This window comes from Plecotus auritus (assembly GCF_963455305.1).
Source record: "Plecotus auritus genome assembly, chromosome: 2".
NCBI lineage: Eukaryota > Metazoa > Chordata > Mammalia > Chiroptera > Vespertilionidae > Plecotus > Plecotus auritus.
The window spans coordinates 29,953,872-29,978,802 of NC_137771.1; the positions used below are offsets into that span (position 1 = coordinate 29,953,872).

The 24,931-nt window shown below is 45.5% G+C and overlaps 3 protein-coding genes across 4 annotated transcripts; 2 read left to right on the forward strand and 1 right to left on the reverse strand.

The window, feature by feature from the left end:
• Positions 1–278: 278 nt before the first annotated feature.
• On the forward strand, positions 279–8,294 carry EBNA1BP2 (EBNA1 binding protein 2). Its single transcript, XM_080655912.1, has 9 exons — positions 279–518; positions 606–689; positions 924–1,093; positions 1,639–1,762; positions 2,841–2,930; positions 4,765–4,840; positions 5,066–5,159; positions 7,733–7,895; positions 8,027–8,294. Exons 1-9 carry the CDS (start codon positions 453–455, stop codon positions 8,075–8,077), a joined length of 918 nt encoding a protein of 305 aa, XP_080512038.1. The 5' UTR covers positions 279–452; the 3' UTR covers positions 8,078–8,294.
• CFAP144 (cilia and flagella associated protein 144) lies at positions 7,292–22,478 on the reverse strand. 2 transcript variants are annotated; one of them, XM_080655914.1, is made up of 5 exons: positions 22,214–22,478; positions 19,484–19,543; positions 16,929–17,032; positions 13,636–13,785; positions 7,292–7,875 (listed from the first exon to the last, which is right to left on the reverse strand). In XM_080655914.1, the coding sequence occupies exons 1-4, from the start codon at positions 22,344–22,346 to the stop codon at positions 13,675–13,677; spliced, it is 408 nt and encodes a 135-aa protein (XP_080512040.1). In that variant the 5' UTR covers positions 22,347–22,478; the 3' UTR covers positions 7,292–7,875; positions 13,636–13,674. The 2 variants fall into 2 exon arrangements, with proteins under 2 accessions (XP_080512040.1, XP_080512039.1); XM_080655913.1 differs by having other exon boundaries at positions 7,395–8,033.
• Positions 22,479–22,542: 64 nt separating this feature from the next.
• Positions 22,543–24,265, forward strand: LOC308242055 (spermine synthase-like). The gene has a single exon (XM_080655911.1). The coding sequence runs from the start codon at positions 22,748–22,750 to the stop codon at positions 23,843–23,845; it is 1,098 nt and encodes a 365-aa protein (XP_080512037.1). The 5' UTR covers positions 22,543–22,747; the 3' UTR covers positions 23,846–24,265.
• The last annotated feature ends 666 nt before the right edge of the window (positions 24,266–24,931 follow it).

The following is a 24,931-nucleotide window of genomic DNA, read 5'->3' on the forward strand; positions in this document are numbered from 1 at the left end:
CCCCCCACCCCCAGCACCCCTCACCCTCAACCCCACCGCGGCTTAGTTTCTCCCCTTTCCTTTGCGCTCTAGCTGCTTCTAGCTCCTCTGGACGACCCCCGGGTACCCCTTCCCACCTTACGCTTCTCCTCCAAGTCACCAGACCACTCGTGTATTTAGGGGTAGTTTTCCTACGGATCCCAAACAACCCGGGCACTTTCCGACGCCAGAGCGGTTCCTATAGCAACGGAAAACCGGAAGTGTAGGTCCGCGGCCGGAAGCGGAAGTCTGATCTAGAAGTTCTGCAGCGGCGGTGTGCTGCGGGCGCTGGAGCCGTTCTCGTCCACGTGGAGCCGCGGAGTGAGTGTAGAGGGCTGAAGGCAGGCGGCAGCGGCGAAAGGCGCCCTCTCCCAGCCGCACGGGCCTGGGCCTACCCTGGACATCTGGTAGGTGTAGGACGTGCGTGCTGCGAGATGGACACTCCCCTGCCCTCCGGCTCGGACTCGGATTCTGAAGAATCTCTTGTCACAGACAGAGAGGTAAGTGTCAGCCGAGCTTGCGTGGCTGGGCAAGTGGGGAGAGGGACGTCCTTACTCCCCTGTACTGACGCCGATCGTGCCCTGCAGTTGCAGGATGCGTTTTCCCAAGGGCTTCTGAAGCCTGGCCTCAATGTCGTGCTTGAGGGTCCGAAAAAAGCCGTGAACAACGTGGTGAGCTCGGGCGCCAAGTCGGGGGTACTGGGACGTGAGATGAGCACAAGGAACTGTTATGCTTGGGTGGCTGAGTTCTTGTCCTAGGAAGGATACAACCTGTGCGTTGTCAAGAGGGTCGATTACGTTTTGGGGTATGGGAGTTAGCAATTTGTCCGTGGGCCTAGCACCCTGGGCTTGGGAGAGACATATTAAGGGTTCCCTTCTCAGGAGCTCAGTGTCTGAATTTTTTAGAATGGCCTGAAGCAGTGTTTGGCAGAATTCAAGCGGGATCTGGAATGGGTTGAAAGGCTTGATGTCACCCTCGGTCCGGTGCCAGAAATCAGTGGACCTCAGTCAACACCTCAGAACAAGGATCAGAAAGCTGTTGATCCCGAAGATGACTTCCAGCGGGAGATGAGCTTGTATGTTTGTTTTCAAATGTAGGGAGAAGTTGTGGTCCCTGTGCTACAGGGGGAGGGGGCAATAGTGAGCCTGTACTTCACAGAGGTTATCGTAAGGGTAGGAGCAGGGAGGAAATCTTCTTTTGACTAAAAAGAGCTAAAGTTGTGAGGGTTTTATTTGCGTGTGTGCGTATTGAATTATTAGAACAAAAGTTTTCTTATGGAAGGTCCTTATGTAGTGACTACATAAGAATTCCTAATTAGTTTATAAATTGATAGGTACTTTTAGAGTGGTCATTCTCTGAAACTACTACTTTATTTTCAGCAGTATTCCTCGCCCCCCTTTTTATTCTCCCCCCCCCCTTATAAAAGAGTGTACAGTTAAGTTTCTTCCAGATGCCAAGTTAATGAGGTTTTATTACAGTTTTTGTTTGTGTGTGTCTTCTTGCTGGTGGAGGTCAGATGTTGAGGGTCCTGCTGACCTTGGATAACTCAGGAAACGGAGTGAGAAGGAATGTAAGGCTCCGCCTGCCTAGCTTATTTCACGCTTTGTTCTATATCCTCAGCTACCGTCAGGCCCAGGCTGCAGTGCTTGCAGTATTGCCTCGGCTCCATCAGCTCAAAGTCCCTACTAAGCGGCCCACTGATTATTTCGCAGAGATGGCTAAGTCTGATCAGCAGATGCAGAAGGTAAGAAACAGAAGATATTCTTTCCTGGAAAGCTGAGGCTTTGTACTTTCAAATATATTTAACTGGCTAATCTCCTGTAATGTTTAAAAAAAGACTAAACCTAATTATAGGGAACTGATTATCAGAGGACAATTATTCTCTCTATTGTCTATTTCAGACTCATGCCAGTCACCACCAATTAGATAAATATAAGGGTGACTTTTTACTAATTTAAACAACTAAGGGGAGGAAAAGTACTGGAAGAAATGAGGTCCATTTTCTAGCTGGCATGATCATGGCATGGCGCGTAGAAAAATTACAGATCTTGTCCTGCTTTGCTAGGGGGGAGTGCTGCAACTTGTAGACAGTTCATTTTCTCTGGGCTTCAGTTTTCGCTTCTGTAAAATGAGGGATTCATATATGGCTCAGATGCAGTATAATTTAGAGTTAGGTAGAACTGGTTCTTGTTCGACTTTGGGAGGAAAAGAATTGCCAAAATTTAGTCCAAGATGAATTGAATAGTTAGTTCCCTTGGGTCTCAAGCCGGATTTTAGGGAGCTCTTGTCTTGGAGGTACTTAGGGAAACCAGTCTAGAGATGAGCGCAGACACATCTCTGTACATTCACACTGACAGCAGCTTATCCTTTGACTGGAATGTGTATGTTTGATAGAAAAGGCTACGTGCCTGATATCTGTTGATGTTTTTAATATGTATATGGTATATTGGAGAAGGGAACTAGGACTGCATGTTGTTTTAACAGTCGGTAGACAGTAGGGATGGGCAGAAGTTAGTTTCTCTTGGCAAAACTGTAAGCAGGCAGTTTTGTGTAATGGAGCAGATGGCACACCAGGAGTGGGACGGTTACTTTCAAGTTCTTGCTTCACCACTGATACATTCGGTATACTGGGCAAAGTGCTCAGTCTGTGGGCTACATTGTCCTCATGTATAAAACCCAGGTCTTGGAATAGATTATTTACAAGGTTTCTTTGAGCTCCATAGTTTGCAGAACAGGGAATATCTGTTTCCTGCTCCAGGGCACCCAAAAGAGCAGTCATCCCAGATTCAAATAACATAAGCTGACAACATTTTGTGTTTTAGATTCGACAAAAGCTGCAGGCTAAACAGGCCGCCATGGAGAAGTCAGAAAAGGCTAAGCAACTTCGAGCACTTAGGAAATACGGAAAGAAGGTAAGAAGGAAAGTGGCAGAGGATAGAATGATGCCGAGTGTGTGTGTCAGGTCAGATTGCCACCGTCTGATTTGGTTCCATGACCTGTATGTGTTCGATCTTGTGTTTGTTATCTTTTTCTTTTTAAATATATTTTTATTGATTTGAGAGAGGAAGGGAGAGGGAGAGAGAGAGATAGAAACATCAGTGATGAGAGAGAATCACTGATTGGCTGCCTTTTGCATGCCCCCTACTGGGGGACCAAGCCTGCAACCTAGGCATGTATCCTTGACTGGAATTGAACCCGGGACCCTTCAATCCACAGGCTGATGCTCTATCCACTGAGCCAAACTGGCTAGGGCTTGTGTTTGTTATCTCATAGTGGGGTGTGTGTGCTAGTATTCATGAGCACAGTCTTTCCTTGATGGGGTAGTGTGATAACTGTAGCAAATCATTTATCTCTCCAGTTTGCACTGCTATACAGTGAAGAGTTGGGGGGTCCAGACCAGTGGTTTCCAAACCCAATCTCATAGCAGAATCACCTGGGAAAATTTTTCAAAACAGATTTCTAGGTTTTAGTATCTGGGAATCTGTGTATGTTTTCTTCCCTTCCCCCAAAAGACTCTCAGATGATCACTGGCCTACATGATTGTGAAGTCCTTGAAGAAATCATATGGATTGTCATTCAGTCAGAAAAAGCAAATGGCACCTGCGAGTTTGAACTATGACTGCCTTGAGTTCTAATGTAAAACCGAAGCAGGCATACCATGAAACTTCTTTTAGTTTTTCTTCTTTATTTCATGGTCACTTAAAGAGATGATAGGAATTAAAGTTAGGGGTGTGGGAAGAAATGTGTGTGAGGAGATTCAGCATGGGTGTTAAGACTTTGTCCATATTTTGTACATAAACATTATGATTTGGGGTATTGAGCTGCTCTTCTCCTTGGGAATCATTTCACTGGTAGATCCTCAGTGGAGTAACAGTAGAGGGTAGATTAGCATCCTGTCCTTTGCAAACAGGCAGCTGTGGATTTATTACATTGAGCTGGTGATCAATGGCTGAGATCAGCTCAAAAACATGGGCAGTTGGTTTTAACACAAATTATCAAAAGCAATGAAAAACTCAGGCTAATTAGCTCACTCTTTCTAATTTGAGGAATCTTAGGGTACTAGTTCTGAACTGGGGATGATTTTGCTTCCCAGGGGTTTTTGGGCAATGTTGGAGACATTTTTGGTTGCATCTTGGTGGGGAATGTGCAACTGCATCTGATGGGTAGAGGACAGGGAGTCTGCTAAACATCCCACAGTGCGCCGGACAGCCTGTCTGTCCCCCTGCAGAGAGCTTTCCTGTCTGAACTGTCAGTAGTGTTGAGATTGAGAAACCTGCCTTAGAGTAAAAGCATCTCCTTTTGTCCTTAAAGCTTTTCTTTTCTGACTTTTGGGGAGATTGTTTTTTTTCTTGTTGGTACTTTCGTGCCTAGCAACAGTAGGTTAGGTATTTAATTAACCCAGATACAATTAATGGGGAGAATCGGATGTGGACCTAAACAGGATTGGCTACAATTTTATAGGCAGGATTGTGTATTGGGGGAAGAGTGCAGACTGCCTGCATGTGAACCTCAGCTCCCCGCTTTCCTGCTGTGGCTGGGGCAAGTGACTTTATCTCTGTGCTTTAGTTTCAGGGATGTTTCAGAATTTCTGACTCATTGGGTTGTTAAACTTGAGTGTTCGCATAGTTTTGTCGCACAGTAAACATTCAGTAGTGGTGGTATTATCACAATGTTGATACTGGGAGAATATAGGCACTTGCTGTGATGGTTTGGAGTGGGTGTAACAGGCCTACGTCCATGTCCCAGGTGCAAACAGAGGTTCTCCAGAAGAGGCAGCGGGAGAAAACACACATGATGAATGCCATTAAGAAATATCAGAAAGGTCAGTATTTCTCTCTCCTAAGGATACGGGGGGGGCAGGGTCCCTGCTAATTCTGACACCCAGTGCTCTGGAGAGTTGATTAATTTGGAGCTATTGGACGTAGGGTTTGGGAAGGGTTTGGGGAACAATATGTACCTCTTAAAATCCAGTAAGCAACAATCTTCTTTTGAAGTTTAAGCTTTTCTTAAAATGCGATGGCACTAATCAAATACAGTTCACTCCTAGGCTTCTCGGACAAACTGGATTTCCTTGACGGAGATCAGAAACCTGTTGCACGGAGCTCAAAGGGAGGAGCTAAAGGCCAGCAGATGAAGAAGGGGTATGAAGTGTTTGTTTTGTTTTGTTTTGTTTTGTTTTGTTTTGTTTTGTGGTGTGTGCTGGGCAGCAGTTCACGAGTATGGCAGGGGCTGCCATAGGAGCAACTGCAGGGCTCAGAGCGTGGCACTGTTGCCTGCGACCCAGACTTATCAGGCTTTGTGATGGTCCTTTCAGCCATATCAGTCTTTGAATATTAAAGTCAGGTGATTTAAGGATTTGCACATTTGAGTGAATCTGTATATATAAAGAGCCAGGGTCTGTAACGACCAAGGCTCAACCAAACACTGGAAGTCAGTGCTGGGTTGCCTTGGTGACCCAGCACTGACTGCAGCCAGTGCCAGCGCAGTGACCCAGCACTGACTGCCAAGGGGGCTGCGGATCAGGCCCAGAGAGAGGCCTGCAGAGAGAGGCAGGGTCTGATCCCCAGCCTCCGTGGCAGCTGTTGATCAGCTGTTGAAGCGGCACCTCTGTTTTCTCTCTGGGCCTCCTGGGGGGCTGTTGATCAGGCCCAGAGATAGGCCTGGAGATGCTGACTGGCATAGAAACCGACCAATCAGAACCAAATCTGGGCGAAGTGCTAGGAGCCAATGGCTGCCTAGAAGGCAGAGCTTTTGACGCTGACTAGCATAGAAACCAACCAATCAGAACCAAATCTGGGTGAAGTGCAAGTTGCCAATGGCTGCCTAGGAGGCGGAGCTTTTGACGCTGCCTGACATAGAAACCGACCAATCAGAGCCTAATCTGGGTGAACTGCGAAGGCAGAACCTAAGGTTGGGGCTGAGGAGGGGTTTTAAGGGCAACAGCCCTTTGGTGTACGGTGTAAGAAAGCGTTTCAATATTTTCATGACTGGTTTGGTAGTATAGTGCATATGGCTGGCTATCAGTCCAGATATAGGGATTATGTGTTTTTGTCTTCCAAGAGCATCTCCTCCTACTGAAAAAGGCTTCCCTGCCCCTCCCCCCCACTTAAGCAATCCTACCATATATAATCTATCTATACTACTAAAAGGGTAATAATGCTAATTAGACCGGGTTGACCGGCCATCTTCCAGACATCTGACTTCCTTCCAGACAAAGCCACGGTGGTGGGGGTTGAGGTAGAGGCAGTTAGGGGCGATCAGGCTGGCAGGGGAGGACAGTTGGGGGCAACCAGGCCAACAGGGGAGGACCTTTGGGGGCGAGATCAGGCCGGCAGGGGAACGCCGTTGGGGGCGAGATCAGGCCAGCAGGGGAGGGCAGTTGGGGGCGAGATCAGGCTGGCAGGGGAGGACAGTTAGGGGTGATCAGCAGGCAGAGGCAGTTGGGGGCGATCAGGCAGGCAGGCAGAGGCAGTTAGGGGAGATCAGGCAGGCAGGTGAGCGGTTAGAAGCCAGCAGTCCCAGATTGCAAGAGGGATGTCCAACCACCGGTTTAGGCCCAATCCCCACAGGATCAGGCCTAAACCGGCGGTCAGACATCCCCCAAGGGGTCCCCAATGGGAGAGGGCGCAGGCTGGGCTAAGGGAACTCCCACTCCCCCCGTGCACGAATTTCGTGCACCGGGCCCCTGTTGTTTAATAAAACAGTGTGATGGTTAAGAGTACGGTTGAGGGTTCAGATCCAAACTCTGCCCCTCATTGGGAGGGTAGCTGTCAGCAAGTTATTTTATCTTTTTAAATGTTAATTTCCTCTTCTATGAAAAAGAAAATTGTGTGTGCCTCATGCTGTTACAAAGATTAAAAGGGATAATATTGGCTATTATTACTTTTAGTTCACTTTTATGCATTCGTGGGAACCAGGCCCAGGGTGATGATCCTGGAGGAGGATCCCCTGAGCTTAGTCGGAAAGATGAGTAAGAATTAACCAGAATAGGAGGGACTCAGGTTTGGGGAATGTGGAAGAACATGGATGAGCAAAAGCTTAGAGATGAGAACAGCAGGTTTGCCTGTGAGGAGCAGCAAGCATTTGGTATCACTGGGAATACAGTGTGAGACAAGGAGTGGCAAGACATAGCTGGAGGGGACCCGGCCGAGTCACAGAGGCAGAGATTGTCTTGTTGAGAAGCCTGGGTTTTAGCCATTAAGCAGCGGGGAGACGCTGATGGGCTTTCCTCAAAATAATGTGCAGGTCATAGTCACATTTTATTTTATTTTTTAAATTTATCTTTATTGTTGAAAGTTTTACAGATATCCCCCATAGTCATGTTTTTAAAAAAATTATTGTGGTTCTTGTGTCAATGATAGTCTTGAGAGAGGCTGACCAGTTTTAAGATTTATTACATTTGAATGTTAACTACATGTATATATCCCCGAGAGGAGTAGAAACAAATGAGGATGATTTACCAAGATTTAGTTAAAATAAGGAAGCTTTTCAAAGCTTTCCTGGTCCTTGCTTTGTTTTCCTGCTCTGGTGGTTAAACCTGTAAATAGATGAGCTTGCCTGGGGAGTTTGTTGAGTGGGAATGTAGGGCCAATGATGAGATTCTAGGGGACAGTAATGTCTACTTACAGACAAAATACTGAGGGTGTTGTTGGGGCATAAGATTGATCAGGATTTGCAGGGCTGAGGGTAACATGTAAAACCACTTTTTTCCCAGTCCCAATGCCAAACGACGCTATAAAAACCAGAAGTTTGGGTTTGGTGGTAAGAAGAAAGGCAGCAAGTGGAACACTCGTGAGAGCTACGATGATGTATCCAGCTTCCGGGCCAAGACAGCTCATGGCAAGGGCCTCAAGAGGCCTGGAAAGAAAGGATCAAATGTAAGTGAGCCTGGGGACCAGGTGAGGGGCTGGACTCACACCCACCCGCTCCATCCTTTTTCTCTGCATCCTGACCATGGGCAGAAGGACAGGCTGCCATGTGACCACATGTGGTATTTCTTTTTCTGTAGAAGAGACCTGGAAAACGGACAAGAGAGAAAATGAAGAGCAGAGCACGCTAAGCAACATCTTCAAGAAAAAGGATGAATGCCCTAACCGGTTTGGCTCAGTGGATAGAGCGTTGGCCTGCGGACTGAAGGGTCTCAGATTCGATTCTGGTCAAGGGCACGTACCTTGGTTGCGGGCACATCCCCAGTAGGGGGTGTGCAGGAGGCAGCCAATCGATGTTTCTCTCTCATCGATGTTTCTAACTCTCTATCCCTCTCCCTTCCTCTCTGTAAAAAATCAATAAAATATAATAAAAAATAAAAATTGAAAAAAAAAAAAAAAGGATGAAGACTTGGGATTTCACAATACAATTGGGTTCCTTTTTGTAAAAAAATTTTTCAATAAACAAAAAAATTATCAAAGAAGCATACACCCTTGGGTGAAAACACAGTTAAAACTAAAAAGATTTAGAAGTTACTTTTACATATTAAATAACACCTCTATTTATTGATAATTTAGACGTTGAGTCCAAGTTGTCTTCTTTTTATGATAGATGAAGATTTAACACCCACCCATCCTCCCAAATAGTTGCATCATGATTTGAGATAAATCACCTATCAGTGTTTATATCATTAATATCCTTTAGCAACTACTGGAGAGCTAGATGAGCTATGATAATATTTCCTTTGTGGTACAGTTTTGTTTTTTTCTTGGGTTGTCACCTTATTTATTTTTTTGTGAACCAAATTTTCCTTCTATATTGTTAACTTCTTTCTAGACGTTTCATTTTATCCATATAATTTTCCCGCTGTAACCCAGGTCTGTCTGTCATACAGCTGTCACCTTATCCCTTTTCTAGACTTTCTAGGTTGAATCCACTGGATCCCGTATAATGCTGGTGTGTATTTCTTGGCATCTGCAAGGGGTTCAGGAACCTGGAGAAGGTGCTATGTGTAAATTAAGAGTCCAGAGACAAAACGTAATTTTGGAAGGCATTTGGGGGGGCCAGAGGAGCTTGGCTAAAGAAACCAATTTTTCCTGTCTCTCTGGACCCCTTGTTTTTTATTAACACAAATTGTCCTAAAGCAAGGAAGATATACATATCAAAGGGTAAGGTTTGGTATACAGAATCCATTGTCAGATTGGAAGAATTGCCTAAGGTTGTTCAGGTGTTTGGCCAGTAGGAGGCAATAACATGTAGATTGAAATGCCCTCAGCTGTCTGGCAGCAAGCAATCATTTATGCATCCTTTTCAGGTTTGGGGAAATGCCCTTAGCCATTTCCAGATGATTCAGCCCTGCTGACATGCTGGAATTGGCTTCTGGCATCTGTACTCCTGTGTCAGCCCAGGCCTCCTTGCTCTAGTATCTTTCTAAGAAAGGGAACGTGGGAGGTGAATTTCCTACCTCTTTGCATTTCTTAAGTTGCCTTTAATTTGGTGGTTATGCCTTTCCCTGAGAATGCTGCAGGCATGCTTCTTTGTCCCATGGCTCCAGTGTTGCCACTGAGAAGGCCATGCCCTTCCAGTTCTCATTCTTGTCTCTGGAAGCTTTTTTTCATCCTGTCATCTGAAATGCCATTGGCCATGCCTTGGTGGCCCCTTTGAATAGGGTGTTTGGAAGAATGTGCGCTCTTCCATTCTGGTAAATTTCATAAGGGATAGCTTCCCCCTATTTTCTTTGTTCTGCAATTTCTGTTAGTCAGATGTTGAAATCTGATGATCTAAGTTTGTGTTTATACTTAAATTCTCCTTTGGGGGAAGATTACTTTGATTCTTTTTTTCTGATCATTTTATTGAATACTTACTTTAGCATTCATTTTTCAGTTTATACCCAAGAGTTCTTTGTTTCTAATTGACTCTCATCATTTTACTCTCATTCTATAGCTGTGGGCTCCAGTCATCTCAATCAGAAGATGAATTACAGTTTCGGTTTTGAAAAGAGATATTTTCTGTTCCCTTCATTCTATTACCTTGGGATTCCCTGAACCGCTCTCTGTGCATTTTTTTTTTTCCTTTTCATGTTGTGTTTCTAGTACAAAAATAGTGAATTTAGCTTTTGTAAACTAATTTCACATAAAATTCTGAGTAAAGAGGCCATATTTTCAGAAGATGAAATTATTTCCCCCGACTTGTTTTTTACTGTCTGTACAATATTAGCAAATGGGGTAAAGCATAGGATTTCAAACACGGAGCCTTAGAATTCGTTAGAAACTTTGAATTATGTTTGGAAAATGTTGGGAGTTTTAAGAAAGAAGAACATAGGTTAACAGCATTTCACAAAGGTAAGGCCAAAAGTAAGTTATTACTGCTATGTACATTTCGGCCCTCAAAGTGTAATCAGGGTGCAAGCACTGTCATTCCTCATGTTCTTTAGAATACTGCTTCATGCAATGCAAGGTAGCAACCTAGCAGTCCCCAGTACCCAGGATCGGCTGTTCTTGGTTGTTCAGTTCCAATATCCATGGGTTTCAGTTATCAAGTGCAATTAAATAATAGTTTTTCAGCAACGCTGTTCAAATTTCAGTTGTCAAAGTATTGTTAACTGTGAGAACTTGCAGAAAGTAGTAACTTCTATTAGCCTTTCAGTCCCAAGTCACTTCATGAATTACAGATGAGATGCATAACGATTACAAAGTCTAGGTGATTGGTCACCGCACAGACAAGCAATGTGTGGAATTGTTGCCTCTGTTTTGCCCAGCAATGAACCTACATGGCATTTTACAAAAGTAGATAATTGAGAGAATTGATGAACAAAGATGAAAGTGCAGTAAAGAAATGGAAAGTGATAAGGCTAGAAGCAAAATTTGAAAAGCATGCAAATGGAGTTGAAGTCAGCCGAGGTGGGCGTGGGGACTCTGCTGTCATTCCAGAGTGGCTGTGCAGCAAGCACTGGGGACATAATGAGGAAGGCGATGAAGGTGTCCCAGAAATAGCGACACTGGCAAAAATATGGAAGGGACTCTAGGAGATACTTTGTCACATTGAAAGTAGAAATGATGAAATGTTGGAAACCAAATTTAGAAACAAGCAAGGCAATTTGCTGGGGTGTAGAAATGATGCCTGCTCCATGTCATGTACAACAACAAAAAAAGGCAAGCACTTTTTTTACAAGAAACATTTGATTCTCAATGTTTTGTTTTCGTTTTCTTATGCATTTAACAAGATGTTTAATAGTTTGACAAAAATTGAAAAATTAATCATGAATATATTTTGAGGAAAGCATAAAAAGTGGACTAACTGATGTAAATTGTAAGAGTAGGTTCCAGATTCTTTTCATCATAATGTCCTTAGCTCTGAAAGTGAAAGTGCTCATGGTGCTCCTGCTTGTGTTTCTTTAAATAGAGCAGCCACATTTCATCTGCTTTCACCTTCCCAATATCACCAGAGAGAGAGAACTGTTACTTTGTACACAGGCTTCTCTAAAAAGACATAATCTTCCCTTTGCACAGTAGGGCAGGACCACAAAGTGACCACTTACTGGAACCATGCAAAGTGACCTTAATGAATTTTGACAACATTTTTTTAAATGTTGGGGGTTGTGCAAGGAGCTTCCATGCCGCTCTGGGCCCACCATCCTCCCAGCACCAGGAAGTGTTCGCAAACACATAGAAGCCCTGCAGTTAGCAGGGTTTATGGAGGATTCACCTTGTAGGCATGACTGATTAAATCATGACCATTAGTGAGAAAGCCAATCTTCAACCCTTATTCTCTCCCCAGAAGTTGGTGGTGGGACTGAGAGTTCCAAGGTTCTAAGCAAGGCTTAGTTCTACTGGTGAGCAGCCCCTATTTCGGATCTACCTAGAGAGGCTGCCAAGAGTCAACTCGTTACAACAAAAGCATTCCTGTCACTGCTATTACATATGAAACTGCTAGGGGTTTAGGAGCTCTGTGTTAGGAACCAGAGAAAGGAAATATCTTTCTGTGATTCCATGTCACCCCCAGGTCTTTGACCATGGATCCCTTAGAGCAGAGATTTTCAACCAGTGTCCTACAAGAATTTTTAAAACATGCAGTACCTAACTTTCCCTTAGGTTGTCAAATTAAAAAATGACAACAGTCAACACATCAATAGCTGTCTGGTGTGAACGAATCAAAATCATACCTATTTTTTTGTTAGATTGGCAAAAATTACCTTTTTTGGTGTGCTGCAGAATTTTAGTAATTATGTGTGCCTAAGGGAAAATGCCATGAGGTGAAAAAGGTTGAAAATTGCTGCCTTGTAGCAAAAGGATATTGGCCCATTTCTAGATCGCCACACGGGCATTAATAATTAGCCTAGTCCATGGCAGTGTATGAAGGTGTCTCCCGGGGGAGGCCACGCAGCTTTGCAGGCTCTCACTTGGCAGTGTAAGGCTCCCAGAGCAGGAGTGATTGCAGCAGTAGATGGCTTCACCCTTTCGGCAGCCAAGTGGGAGAGAGACAGGGCGCCTCACTCTGAAACTGCAGCATAATTACAGGCTAGGGTGGGGAGGGAGCATGGAGCCTCCATGTCCTCCCTGGGTGCACCACTCTCCCAACACCTCCACGTGCTCCAGATTGGCCGTTCCCTGGCTCTTTTCTAAAGGACCTTTAAATGGGTCCGTGTGGGGGTCTTTTCTTTAGAGCTGTTTTATTTTTCCAGAGAGGATTCCATTAACTTCAAACCCTGGGCAAAATGCAGTATAGGTGTGGGCTAGGGATTCAATCCTCCCTTTCAGATTTTCATACCTCCGTCCTATTCTGTGCTTAAGTTCCCTGAACGCTGGGCTTCCCACATTTCTCTAAGAATAACCCTCCAGCGTGGGAGATGTTAACTGCCTGGATGCTGGAGTGGGCCTACCGGTGAGCAGCCCCCATTTCAGATCTATCTAGAGCAGTGGTTCTCAACCTTTCTAATGGCGCGACCCTTTAATACAGTTCGTCATGTGGTGACCCCCAACCATAAAATAATGAATCGTAATGTAAATATCTGTGTTTTCCGATGGTCTTAGGCGACCCTGCTAGTGGTTCTCAACCTGTGGGTCACGACCCACAGGTTGAGAACCGCTGCTATAGAGCCTAAGACCATCGGAAAACACATATTTACATTACGATTCATTAACTGTAGCAAAATTACAGTTATGAAGTAGCAACAAAAATAATTTTATGGTTGGGGGTCACCACAACATGAGGAACTGTATTAAAGGGTCGCGCCATTAAAGGTTGAGAACAGTTTGAGAACCACTGATCTAGAGGCTGCCAAGAGTCACCTCACCAACATCCACAGTCATTTCCCTGCTTCACACCCGCCTTGTCTAAGGGTCCAAGGAGGACTGGGACATGGGCTCTGTGCTGAGAGGTGTCCCACTGAGCTTGCACCTGGTGGCTCACACCCTTTCACCAGCTTTCTAGCTCCCCATCAGTATTCTTGGTTACCAATGTTCTCTCCTCTCTGTTGTGGATTCATACTTTTGGTATCTATTTCCTTTACTAGGGTCTGGGAAGGCAGAGGAGATGTTTTTGCAGTTAGTTTTCCATCTCTAATGGAACTTCTCTGACTAGTTTATAAGGTTAAGGACTTGAACCAGTGGACATGGGCAGAAAGGAAAATGGTGAGACTGGAGAAGGTTAGGCTTTAAAGGAAGGACCTTTGTTTATCTGGGCAGCACATACTTTGGACATGAAAGGTGGGCAGACACCACTGCTGGCAAACTACTTGTGGCGATCATCTTCTCCCAAACTCCACATTTTAGCCTTGTACAGAGTGATGTCATTGTAGACCTTGAAGTGATTCAGCCTGGCGTCATCACGTTCTGGGTTGACCTAGACAGGAGAATGTAAGTGTCAGAGAGCAGCCGGTGGGAAGGGTTTGAAGTTGATGGGCCTGGACTTGAATCAAGGCCCACTCTGCTGATGCACACCCCCTGGTTCTCTTCCTTGCGAAACCCAGTTTGCGAAATGTAGACAACACTGACATCAAAAGAGCTGCAGGACTGAAGGAGAATATCCTGTGCAAAGTTGCTGCCCTCCTCTTTCCGCTGCCTAAGCTGGAGGCCTATGGACTCTCCCCCACTGAAACGTGAGCTCCAGGGGGGCAGGTGCTGTTTGTTTTAGTCACTGCTTATTCCTGCACCTAGAACAGTATGCAGCACACACTAAGGACTCTGTACATATTTGTGAATGAATGAATGTGTTGTAATTACACCCAGAACTCAGTAAGAGTGAGAACTCTGGCATGTAAATGGTACAGAAGCTCCACTGTGCAATTAACCTAAAGGACTCTCATTCAGCACAAGTTACTAGGAGATCAGAGGCTGACCGTATTCACTGAGTGTGCTTCCCCAGTGTTCTATTATTGGGGGTGGGACTTCTCTTCCTGTGTAGGCTGGGGTCCTGCCAGGGGACAGGGAGCCCTAGTGAATTTGGGGCCGATCAAACCTTTTCTGCCCTCCAGTGCATCACTCTGAAACTCCCGCGTAATTAACTTTATGCTTGCACAATGAATGTAATGGTATTGGGGTATACTTTACTATGCCACCAGCGCCATCTTGTGGCAGTGTCTCCAGTTTATAATGATGAATATGTTAGCTTATTTGCAGACCCTTCACAACTCCATGGTGGAGACCTGATGTGAGGGCCCACGCAACCAGTTATCTACAAGGCTAAGTGGGTTGAGCAGGGCAGGCTGGCCACAGCAGTCACACTAGTGACTGTCATTGCATGGTGAGCCTGCTGTGAGATGTGCTTGTCAAAGATACATTTCCACATGCACACTTTGTACCCACGGGAGCCAGGCCTTTATCTTTAAAAAACAACAACAAAGAACAATGAGCTAAATTATTGTGCTTTGTAATACTTCTAGAAGTTGCAAAATTATCTAACTTGGATGGTTTTTAATTCGCCTTCTTTCCTTCAAATCCTCCTCTTCTTTTATTCACTGTAAGTGAACCCTTCCCTGTCTACATGCACACATCCCCCCCTACTTCCCTTTGAACATTTGTCTCTTCCCCGGCCTCTCCCTCTAGACTCACTGTGAAAGTGGTGGGGCTCCCGCTGGAACCCCCACCCTGCCTCCCGAAGTCTCCTCTCTCCGAGGCGATGCCCCCGTGTCTGAAGAGGAGCTGCTGCAAGTGCTCAGCTATTAGCTCTCTCCTCACTGGCAGAACGGACTTACTGAGACACTCATCCCATGCCCATGCAGTCCTCCTGCGGCAGAGCCACTTGCCCCAGGCTGGAGTGTAGAAACGGTGGAGAAGGCCAGGCCCCCATATAGAAATAAGAGAAGGACCGGGTATGGGGAGTGGTGGGAAGGGTGTAAACTACATAATTACTCAGTGGACAAGGACAACCAGGAATAAGCCAAGGGCCCAAGGGACGCACCTGATGGCTCTTGGTGGGGCCATGTGCCTTCTTTTCTATTCATCACTGACAGCATAGTAGCCCATTGTTATTGAGCACTTACCATGTGCTAGGTACTATCCTAGCACTTTATGTACATTTCTGGTTAATCCTTATATCAAACCATCAAGTATTGATATTTTTTATCCCCATCTGACAGTAAATAAATGGAGTTTCAGTTCACACAGCTAGAAAGTGGTGGAGTTGGGATTTGAACTCAGGCTGTCTGGCTCCAGAGCCAGCATGTTACATTGAACTGAGTTGAGCTGTAATAGCAGGAGGCACAGGGTGCTGCAGAAGCACTGGGGCAGTGCCCAATTCTGCCAGTGGGGGGCAGAAATCCCTTAGTGGGACTTCACGGAAGAGGCGACTCCTGAGCTGTGTCGAGGATGAGTAGGACTTCCCCAAGGCGTCCTCTGGGGGTCCAGAGCTGGGCTGCAGGAGCAGCACATGTGGAGATACACGGTGTGTAAGCTCATGGCACCTTTGAGGCCATGAAGGAAGTTCCAATACAGCTGTGGAACATCATGCCACCGACAAAATACACAGATGCACTAAAATCCTCGTGTTAACAAGCACAACATTTAGGGGGAAATGTAAAAGAAAAATTAGTTGTTTTGTAACTCAGGATGTTGAAGGTTTTCCTAAGCAAGACACAAAACCCAGAAACTATAATACAAAACATTGGCACACTGCCTACTTAAAAAACAAAACCTCTATGTGATGGAGACATAAGCAGAGTTAAAAGACAAGACTGGCAAGAAGTTCTTCGAGATGTCTATTTAAAAGTCTACATTTTTCCCTTAGTAACAGAAGCCCTGTGTCATTTAGGGTGATGATGTGCTAAAGGCTCCTTGTAGGTAGTGGGAACCTTTCAATCCAATGAGGTGAGTACTGTTGCCATCATTCCCACATTACAGGGACGGGGAGAGAACTTAGAGGTGTTAAGTGACATGGCCAAGACCAGCCTACTAATTACTGGCAGAGCAAATTCAGGCAGTCTGTTTTCAGCAACCTTTGTTCAATCAACACTTACACAGTGAAAGGGTTAAAGAGAATAAAACGGGGCAGAGAAAACGTATTGTGCTTAGCAGATATCTTACAGAAAGCTTGCAGCCTTGAACACCACATAGCCTAGATAACAGCTAGACATCTGGCACAGGGAGGAGCCCAGGACGGACCGGACCCTCACGTCAGCAGAATGGCTTGCAGCCAGCAAGGACTAATAAAAACCTTTCTCTCCCTTCTGTTTCCGCCTATTCCTTTCTCAGACTCGGCCCACCTGCACCCAGGTGCCTGGCATAAAATTTCTTTTGGTACATTATGGCCTCAAGCCATAGGTGCATGACCCTGGCCCACTCCATCTTTCACACAGTACTTACTATGTGGCAGGCACTGTTTTTGCACCTTACAAATCCTACCTCATTTAATAGCTCGGTCACTAATTCAACGTCACACGGCTAGCAAATGGTAGCCAGAGTTCGAAGCCAGGCATCAGGTCCATACTCTGCTATCTCAGCCCCCAACCTCTGTTGCCTCCGAGCTTCCTAAGTAAAGGAGACACTTACCAAGGGCTCTGAGAACCATCCATATTCTTGGCTTTCGGTCTGTGTCTCTGGGTATTTCTTCCTGGGCCCCTGGGCAGCATGGTGAATAAGATGCAGAAACCTGTCTGGAGGATGGGGCATGAGTTAGAAAGTCAGTCTTTGGGAACGACACCTGGTCCTGTGCCCTTTTCACTCCGGACACTTCCTTCCTTAGAGGCAGAGCACCTGGGCTCGGAGGCTTGCGTAGGCCTCATGCCAAGGGTGTCTGGTTCCTCCATTCATTTTTCAACAAATATATGTGCAGCACAAACTGTGCCAGGCATTGGCTGGGCCCTGGAGGGAGAGCAGAGTGAGACAGACATGGTCCCTGCTCTCCTGGAGCCCCTAGTCTAGGAGAGGGGACAGGGGACACAATGTACAAGTACACAAGCACACGCGACGGTGGCAAACAGTGAGGTGAACTGTGAAGAGGGGGGCAGTCCAAGGGGCTCACAGAGGTCAGCTGGCGAAGTCCACAGGATCTTTAGAGGATGCCTCTCTGGGTGTCAGGCAGGACCCAGCCCTGAGAGAGAGGCAGAGGAAAAGTACACCACTGCCTGCACAAGAACAAAGGCCTGAGGCATGAATGGATTTGGACAATGTAGCTGTGGGCCAAAGAGTGAGGAGGAGGGCTGTCAGAAGTAAAGTCAGCCCTGGCTGGTTGCTCAATGGTTAGAGCGTCAGCCCACAGACCAAAGGGGCGTGGGCTCAATTTCCATGGTCAAGGGTACGTACCTCAGTTGCAGGTGCGGGAGGCAACCAATCGATGTATCTCTTTCTCTCCCCCTCTTCCCTCCCTTCCACTCTCTCTAGAAATCAATGGGAAAAAATATCCTCCGGTGAGGATTAAAAACAAAAAACAACAACAAAAAAAGTAAGGTCAAATCCTTTCGTATTGAAATAAGTCTGGCTGCCAACACCAGGTATATTTGTAGCTCCACAGCTTAAGGACTCAAAGAATTTTCATTTTTAATTCATACCTTATCAAATCTCAATTTGAGAGAGGCAGTTTGACATCAGGAAGAAACTGGGGTTTATAGTGGGACATTCTGGATATTCTATTATTAGCTTGTCAAGGGATTTAACTTCTCTGGGTCTCACTTTACTCATCTGTAAAATGGGAGGCAAATACCCACTTCAGCAAGGTGACTGGGAATGGACTGAAGGAGTGTGCATGAAGAGCCTGTGCATCCAACCAAGCTCATCCTTAGCAAAAGGGAGCTAGTAATAAACTTCTGCCTGGCTTTCAAGACCTCACTACTGTTATTTTTCTCATTGCTACAAGTCCCCAGCTCCTGTCCTTTACCTAGGCTGGTGTCTTCACTACAGATAAGAACCATACCTTTTTAATTGTGCTCTTTTGATAGTTCACGTTACTTGTCTGTCTCCACTCTGCTCTGTGATCATTCATGCTTCCCCCACCCCACATCTCCCGCCCCATCCTCCTGCATGTCCTACATCCTTTCTCTATCGTGTTCTACTCTAAGAACATAGAGGGGAAGGAGAGCAGCTTTCCATAAAATATTTCTCTTCCCTCATTCCCACACATGGCCAGTGTCCACCTATATGTTGTGGCCCTGACAAACTACCGAGTTCTAGGGCCATGGTGGTGTGTCTCGTTTCTGTGCCTTTCCATGTACCTTGGAATGTCTTTCCTCGTCACCCTGTTACCACCTCCTTTAAGAAGACTTTCCAAAACTCCACTGCCTGACTTAGGCACCTGTTTCCCATGCTGTTGCCATCCCAGTCCTAGTCTCTAACCTATTCGTCTCTTCTTCACTATGGTATGAGATCTCCTCCCCAGCCCCATCACATAGTACTATCACATAGTGACTATTACTTAGTAATAATGAAAATAATTACATGAATCTACAATTACTGATTACCATGTACCAGAAACTGTTCTAAACATTTGAAGTATTTTGTTTAATCCTCACAACAACCCTAAGAGATAAGCTCAGGGAGGTATAAAAATCTTGCCCAGGCCCTGGTTTGGTAGCTCAGTTGGTTAGTGTGGTCATGGTAAACCAAGGTTGTGAGGTCGACCCCCCAGTTAGAGAACATACAAGAATCAACCAAGGAATGCATAAATAAGTGGAACAACAAATCAATGTGTACCTCCCTCCCTCCCTCTCTCCCTTCCCTCTCCTTCCTCCCTTCCTCTCTCTCTTCCTAAAATAAATAAATTAAATTAAAAAAAATTCTTTGTCCAAAGTCACACAGTTCATGAGCGGCAGAACCAGGATTTGAATTAAATATGATTCCAAAATTTGTGTTTATAACAGCTAATGTTTGATGAATGAATGAATGCAATGTTACGGTCAATAGAAACATGTTTGTTGGCTTGAAAGTTATTAAACTGGAACTATGGTGGAATATGTCCACCTCTCATGAGCTAGGTTATATGAGCCCAGTTTTCAGATGATCTAAGCAGAGGATTCTTATTTGCTCCAAGGTGAAACCCCCCTGAGAGGAGTGTGCAGCCATCTGCCTCCCTTTGTTCTATCTCAGTGGTGTTCTCAAACCCCAGGACCTACCATCTGCAGGTTCCTCCAGGTTATCGTGCCAAGACATGGGCTTTCTGGCGATTGTGTGAACTAGAGAGAAAATAGCATCACAAGTTCACGTTAAAACACTAATCCTTGCCCTCTCTAAGACCCACAGTAGGCCAGATACCCACTTAGTATTTTCTCAGTGACTGTCACATGTCAGATATTGTGCTGGACATGAGGGAATAAGGCCCTCAAGGACCTCACAGTCTAGAATGTCACTGTCCAGTTCAGTGGCCATCAGCCACAGGTGGCTACTTGAATTTGAATACTTAAATACAATTAAAAATTAATTCCTAAGTCACACTAGGCACATTTCAAATGCTCAATAGCACATGTGGCTAATGGCTACCATTTTGGGCAGTACATTTTCATCATTGCAGACCATTCTCTTGGATAACATTATTGTTCAGGGATGCAGACACACCCATCAGTCAAACAAGGTTAGACAGGGAGTGAGGCCACATGATAGCAGAGATACAGAATCCAAAGACATCTACTCAGCTGGTAGTTACTGGTGCCCTGGAGACAGGGAAGGTTCCCATACTCCCTGAGTTTCCATTCTATTTGTGGTGATATATATAAATAAACCATTTCAGGCAAATCCAAGTAAGATGCAGAACAATAAAGCAGGTTCTGTGGATAGAGAGTTGGTGGTGGGGTGGGGATGGAAGATACGTTAAAGCAGAGTCCTGCATAAAGTGAGGGACTGTGCTGGGTGAGGATATGGGAAGAATCTGAGAGTGACCCTGGTGAGTTTGAGAAACATCTAAAAGGCCAGAGTAATTCAAGAGGAGGGAGCTAGGTAGAGAGTGGGAGGAAATGAGCAGAGGCCAGAAGGAACCAGTGGTCTCCAAAGTGATATTATCTCAAACTCCTAGTAAAAAACTCTTGAGCCTACATCCCTAAGATTATCAGTATATTGATAAAGCATAATTTCTTTTTTTCTACATAAAAGTAAACATAAATACAAGTTCTAGTATTTTCTCACTGCACCACAATGGACCATATTCATCATGTTTTCAAGGGGCAGAGTTAGGAGAGCAATGCTTTCCCCTGAGGGATTATTTAAATTGTTGGAACGGACCAAACTTAAACAAAATTGGACATTAATTTGTTATCTTGAATTTAGTGGTTAGGGACTCCACTGGAAAACCAGGTTAAACTGTAAAAAAAGTGAAGACATTTTTTGACTGTTGTAATCATTTCACTATGTATATCAAAACATCATGTAATACGCCTTAAATATATACAATTTTCAAGTTAAAAATGATATTACATTTTTCTCTATGGAGCTGAGCTGCAGTGGACTAGAGTAATTTAGTCTAGAAGTTGGGGTAGAAGTTCAGGAAGAAGGAACCATTTTTATAAAGGTAAAGAGGTTGGGAATGACCGGATGTGTTAGGAAATCCATTTATTTAGAAGATGGGATAGAAGGGAGCATGTGGCTGGTGCAGAGTAGGCACTGAAATATTTCTCAAAGGAAGAGTGTATGGGTGGGGAGGAGAGTGAGGATGAAGCTGGTGGGCAACGGAGCCAGATCCACAGATCAGTTCAAACCTCAGCTCAGAAGCTGTGGGGCCACGGAGGATTTTACAGAGGGATGGCAGGATCAAATTAGCGTTTTAGCATAGCTCTCTAGCCAGCAGTGTAAAGGTTGGAGGAGAGGGGAGCTTGGAAGGAAATAGTAGTTAGGAGCCCATCGGATCAGGCCAGGCAGAAGTGAGGAGGCTCTGCTGAGGCCTGGGGATGAGCATGGAGAGAGAGGCAGACACAGGCACTATTTAGAGGGCAGAATGAAGTGAGGAGAGGCGCGATGTCTCCATGTGCAGGATGGTGTGTTTCACTGAGGAAGGAACACAGGAGGGGCGGGTGAAAGAAATGTTAATCACCAGGACTGTGCGGACTGAGATGTGGAGTGAGGGAGAGAGTGATTGAGGATGACTCCTAGGCTTCTAACTTGGGAAAGCAAATGGTTGTGGTGACTTCTGCTAAGACAGGATATTCTGGAATAGCAGCAGGTAGGGAGGGGGTGCAGGATGTGCCTATTTGGGGAACTGGTGAATTTGAGGCACCCATGGGTTGTCCCGGGGAAGGGGGAGCTGGGAAGTGTTTGGGCAAATGGGTCTGGGCTCCATTTGCGCCTCAATGGCATTCAGGGGGAGTTGATGTTACAGGACCACCCAGGAATGTGCAAAGTGAAGGTAGGGCCATTTTATCAAGGGGACACTATGCGCCCTGAGTGTACTACCTCTGAACTTTCCAAAAGTCTAAGGCAATTTAGAAACCTGAAAAAAAAAAAAAAACAAACACCTCAAACTTCTGCTCATTAAAAACAAACCAAAATTACAGGCAAAACAAAATACATAAAATCCTGCCAAATAGAATATTTCAAAAACAAAATTATAAAAAGCCTTTCAACTTTTTTTACAACAAAAATATTTCATCATGACTAATTAAACGAACATATCTAATATATCTGATGTGATGTGGGGGGAGACACCCCCGACCCCTCTTCCCAGCTAAAAGTCCTAACTCCGGAAGTCTAGGCATGGGGGTGAGGCAGAGAAGGCCTCTCCTATGGTGCTCCGCCCCAACCCCGCCTTCCCCTGACCCGCACCCGGGCTGCTCCTCCTCCCCTCCCCCCACACCCCGTACTCCCGGCCTCATCCCAGCGCCCCCCTCGTTCCCCTTCCTCAACCCCGCGGCACCCCTCACCCTTGCGCAGGGGATTCACGTGATACTCCGTGTAGAGTTTCTGGGTTCGTAACTCTTTGAGGAACAATTCCCGCAAGATCTGGTTGTGACGCACCTCGTCTAGCATCACCTTTTCCTTTTGGTGTCCGGCCATGGCCTTGGCCCGGCTGGGTCTGACCCGGCTTCCTCTCACCGCCTCCCGACGCTCGCGGCGTCCCTGGCCGTCTCCAAGGCAACAGCGTCCTGGACTCTCCGCCCGCAGACCTCACTCCCGCCCGCCCGCCCCGCCTCCTGGAATCTTCCCCAAGCCACGCCCCCTCGGGGCGCCGGACTCACCTTCCGCCACTTCTCTGGACGTAGCCTGGTGACGGGGACCGCCCCTTGATGCGACCGGAAAAGGACTCTCCCTGCAGCGGCCGAGGCGGGCGGTAATGGACTTATGACTGGAACTCACCTGGGTCAGTCATTCACTACAAAAGGTTTTGGAAGGGGTCAGAACCCTCTCCCACGTCAGGGAGTCCCGCCGGCGGCCGCTCCCTCTGGCCGGGCCGCAGGATGGCCGCCGCGCGGCACCGCACCCTGGACTTCCTGCTGGGCGCCCGAGCCCGCGACGAGACCGTTCTCGCAGCCCTCCGGCCCGTGTTCCAGGAGCAGGGGATGACGGAGTCGCTGCACACCTGGCAGGACCATGGCTGTTTAGCGACCTACATCAGCACAAACGGCAGCTTTGCCAACTTGAGAATTTACCCACACGGATTGGTGTCGCTGGACCTTCAGAGTTACGATGGCGATGCGCATGCCGAGGAAGTTGACAGTCTTTTGAACCAAGTGGAAGAAAGAATGAAAGAACTGAATCAGGACAGCCCTGGGAAGGTGAAGCGATTGCCACCCATAGTTCGAGGAGGGGCCATCGACAGATACTGGCCCACTGCTGATGGCCGCCTGGTTGAGTACGACATCGATGAAGTGGTATATGATGAAGATTCACCTTATCAGAACATTAAAATTCTACACTCGAAGCAGTATGGAAATATTCTCATCCTGAGTGGGGATGTTAATCTGGCGGAGAGCGATTGGGTCTATACGCATGCCATCATGGGCAGCGGCAAAGAGGATTACACGGGCAAAGAGGTACTGATCCTGGGAGGCGGGGATGGAGGCATTTTATGTGAAATAGTCAAACTGAAACCAAAGATGGCCACTATGGTAGAGATTGACCAAATGGTGATTGATGGATGTAAGAAATACATGCGAAAAACGTGTGGCGACGTCTTGGACAGTCTTACAGGAGACTGCTATCAGGTTCTCATAGAAGACTGTATTCCGGTACTGAAGAGGTACGCCAAAGAAGGCAGAACGTTTGATTATGTGATTAATGATTTGACCGCTGTTCCAATCTCCACATCTCCGGAGCAAGATTCTACATGGGAGTTTCTCAGACTGATTCTTGACCTCTCAATGAGAGTACTGAAGCAGGATGGGAAATATTTTACACAGGGGAACTGTGTCAATTTGACGGAAGCCCTTTCACTCTATGAACAACAGCTTGGATGCCTCTACTGCCCTGTGGAATTCTCGAAGGAAGTGGTCTGTGTCCCTTCATACTTGGAGTTGTGGGTATTTTACACTGTTTGGAAGAAAGCTCAACCTTGAAGATCGATATGCCCTTATTCTGTATGTTGCAAATAGCCTTCCTGACCTTCATATGCTGCACATGCCATCGAATGGAGTCAGGCAATTGCTGGTGAATTTCTTCAAGTTTTTTTTTTTTTTTTTTTTTGTCTAATTATTACTTTTAATTTAAAAAAGCAAATGGAAAATGTATATTTTTATGAGCTAGGGTGCTTTTGTTTATGAAAGCCAGCTGAAGATAATGAGACAGTTTGAAGAAGGCTGCGCAATGAACCCCTAGAATGTGATTTTGTTAACTTTTTAAAAATGCATGGGCTTTTCTTGTTTTTTGTTTTGTTAGACTTTGATTGTTTGGAGGAATGAACATTGTTTTGTTCTGGAGGAAAGTCTCTATGATGTTTCCCAAAAAGTTAACTTAGACATTAAAATTTGGTGATTATGCCCAGCTGGTGTGGCTCAATGGTTGCGTGTCGTCCTATGAACAGGGAGGTAACTGTTGGATTCCTGGTCAGGGCACATGCCAGGGTTGCAGCTTTAATCCCCAGTGGGGTGTGTGCAGGAGGCAGCCAATCAGTGATTCTCTCTCATCGTTGATGTTTCTATCTTTCTCTCCCTCTCCCTTCCTCTCTAAAATCAATTAAATATATATATATATATATATATATATATATATATATATATATATATATATATATAAATTTGATGCTTATAAGAAATAGTTAAAAAGGAATGAATTAGCAATGCATTGATTAAAATTACAAATGAGAAAAAAATATGAAACTAAGAAACCTCTCTCACTTTAAAGCTGATGCCCAGAATCCAACCTCTATGTCTATCTCACAAAACAGCAGGGGTCTCATATCTGAGAAGACATTCTGGCCCAGATGATCATGTCATAATATAGACAGAATAACCCTTTCCTAACTTAAGTAACTGGGGGACTTTATAGTTTATTTTTTAATTGTGGTAAAATATACATAAAAATTACCATCTGAACCATTCTCAAGTACACAGTTCAGTAGTGTTAAGTGTATGCACATTGTGTGAGAACATCTCCAGAACTTTTTCATACCCATTAAACAGCAATTCCCCATTTTCCCTACCCCC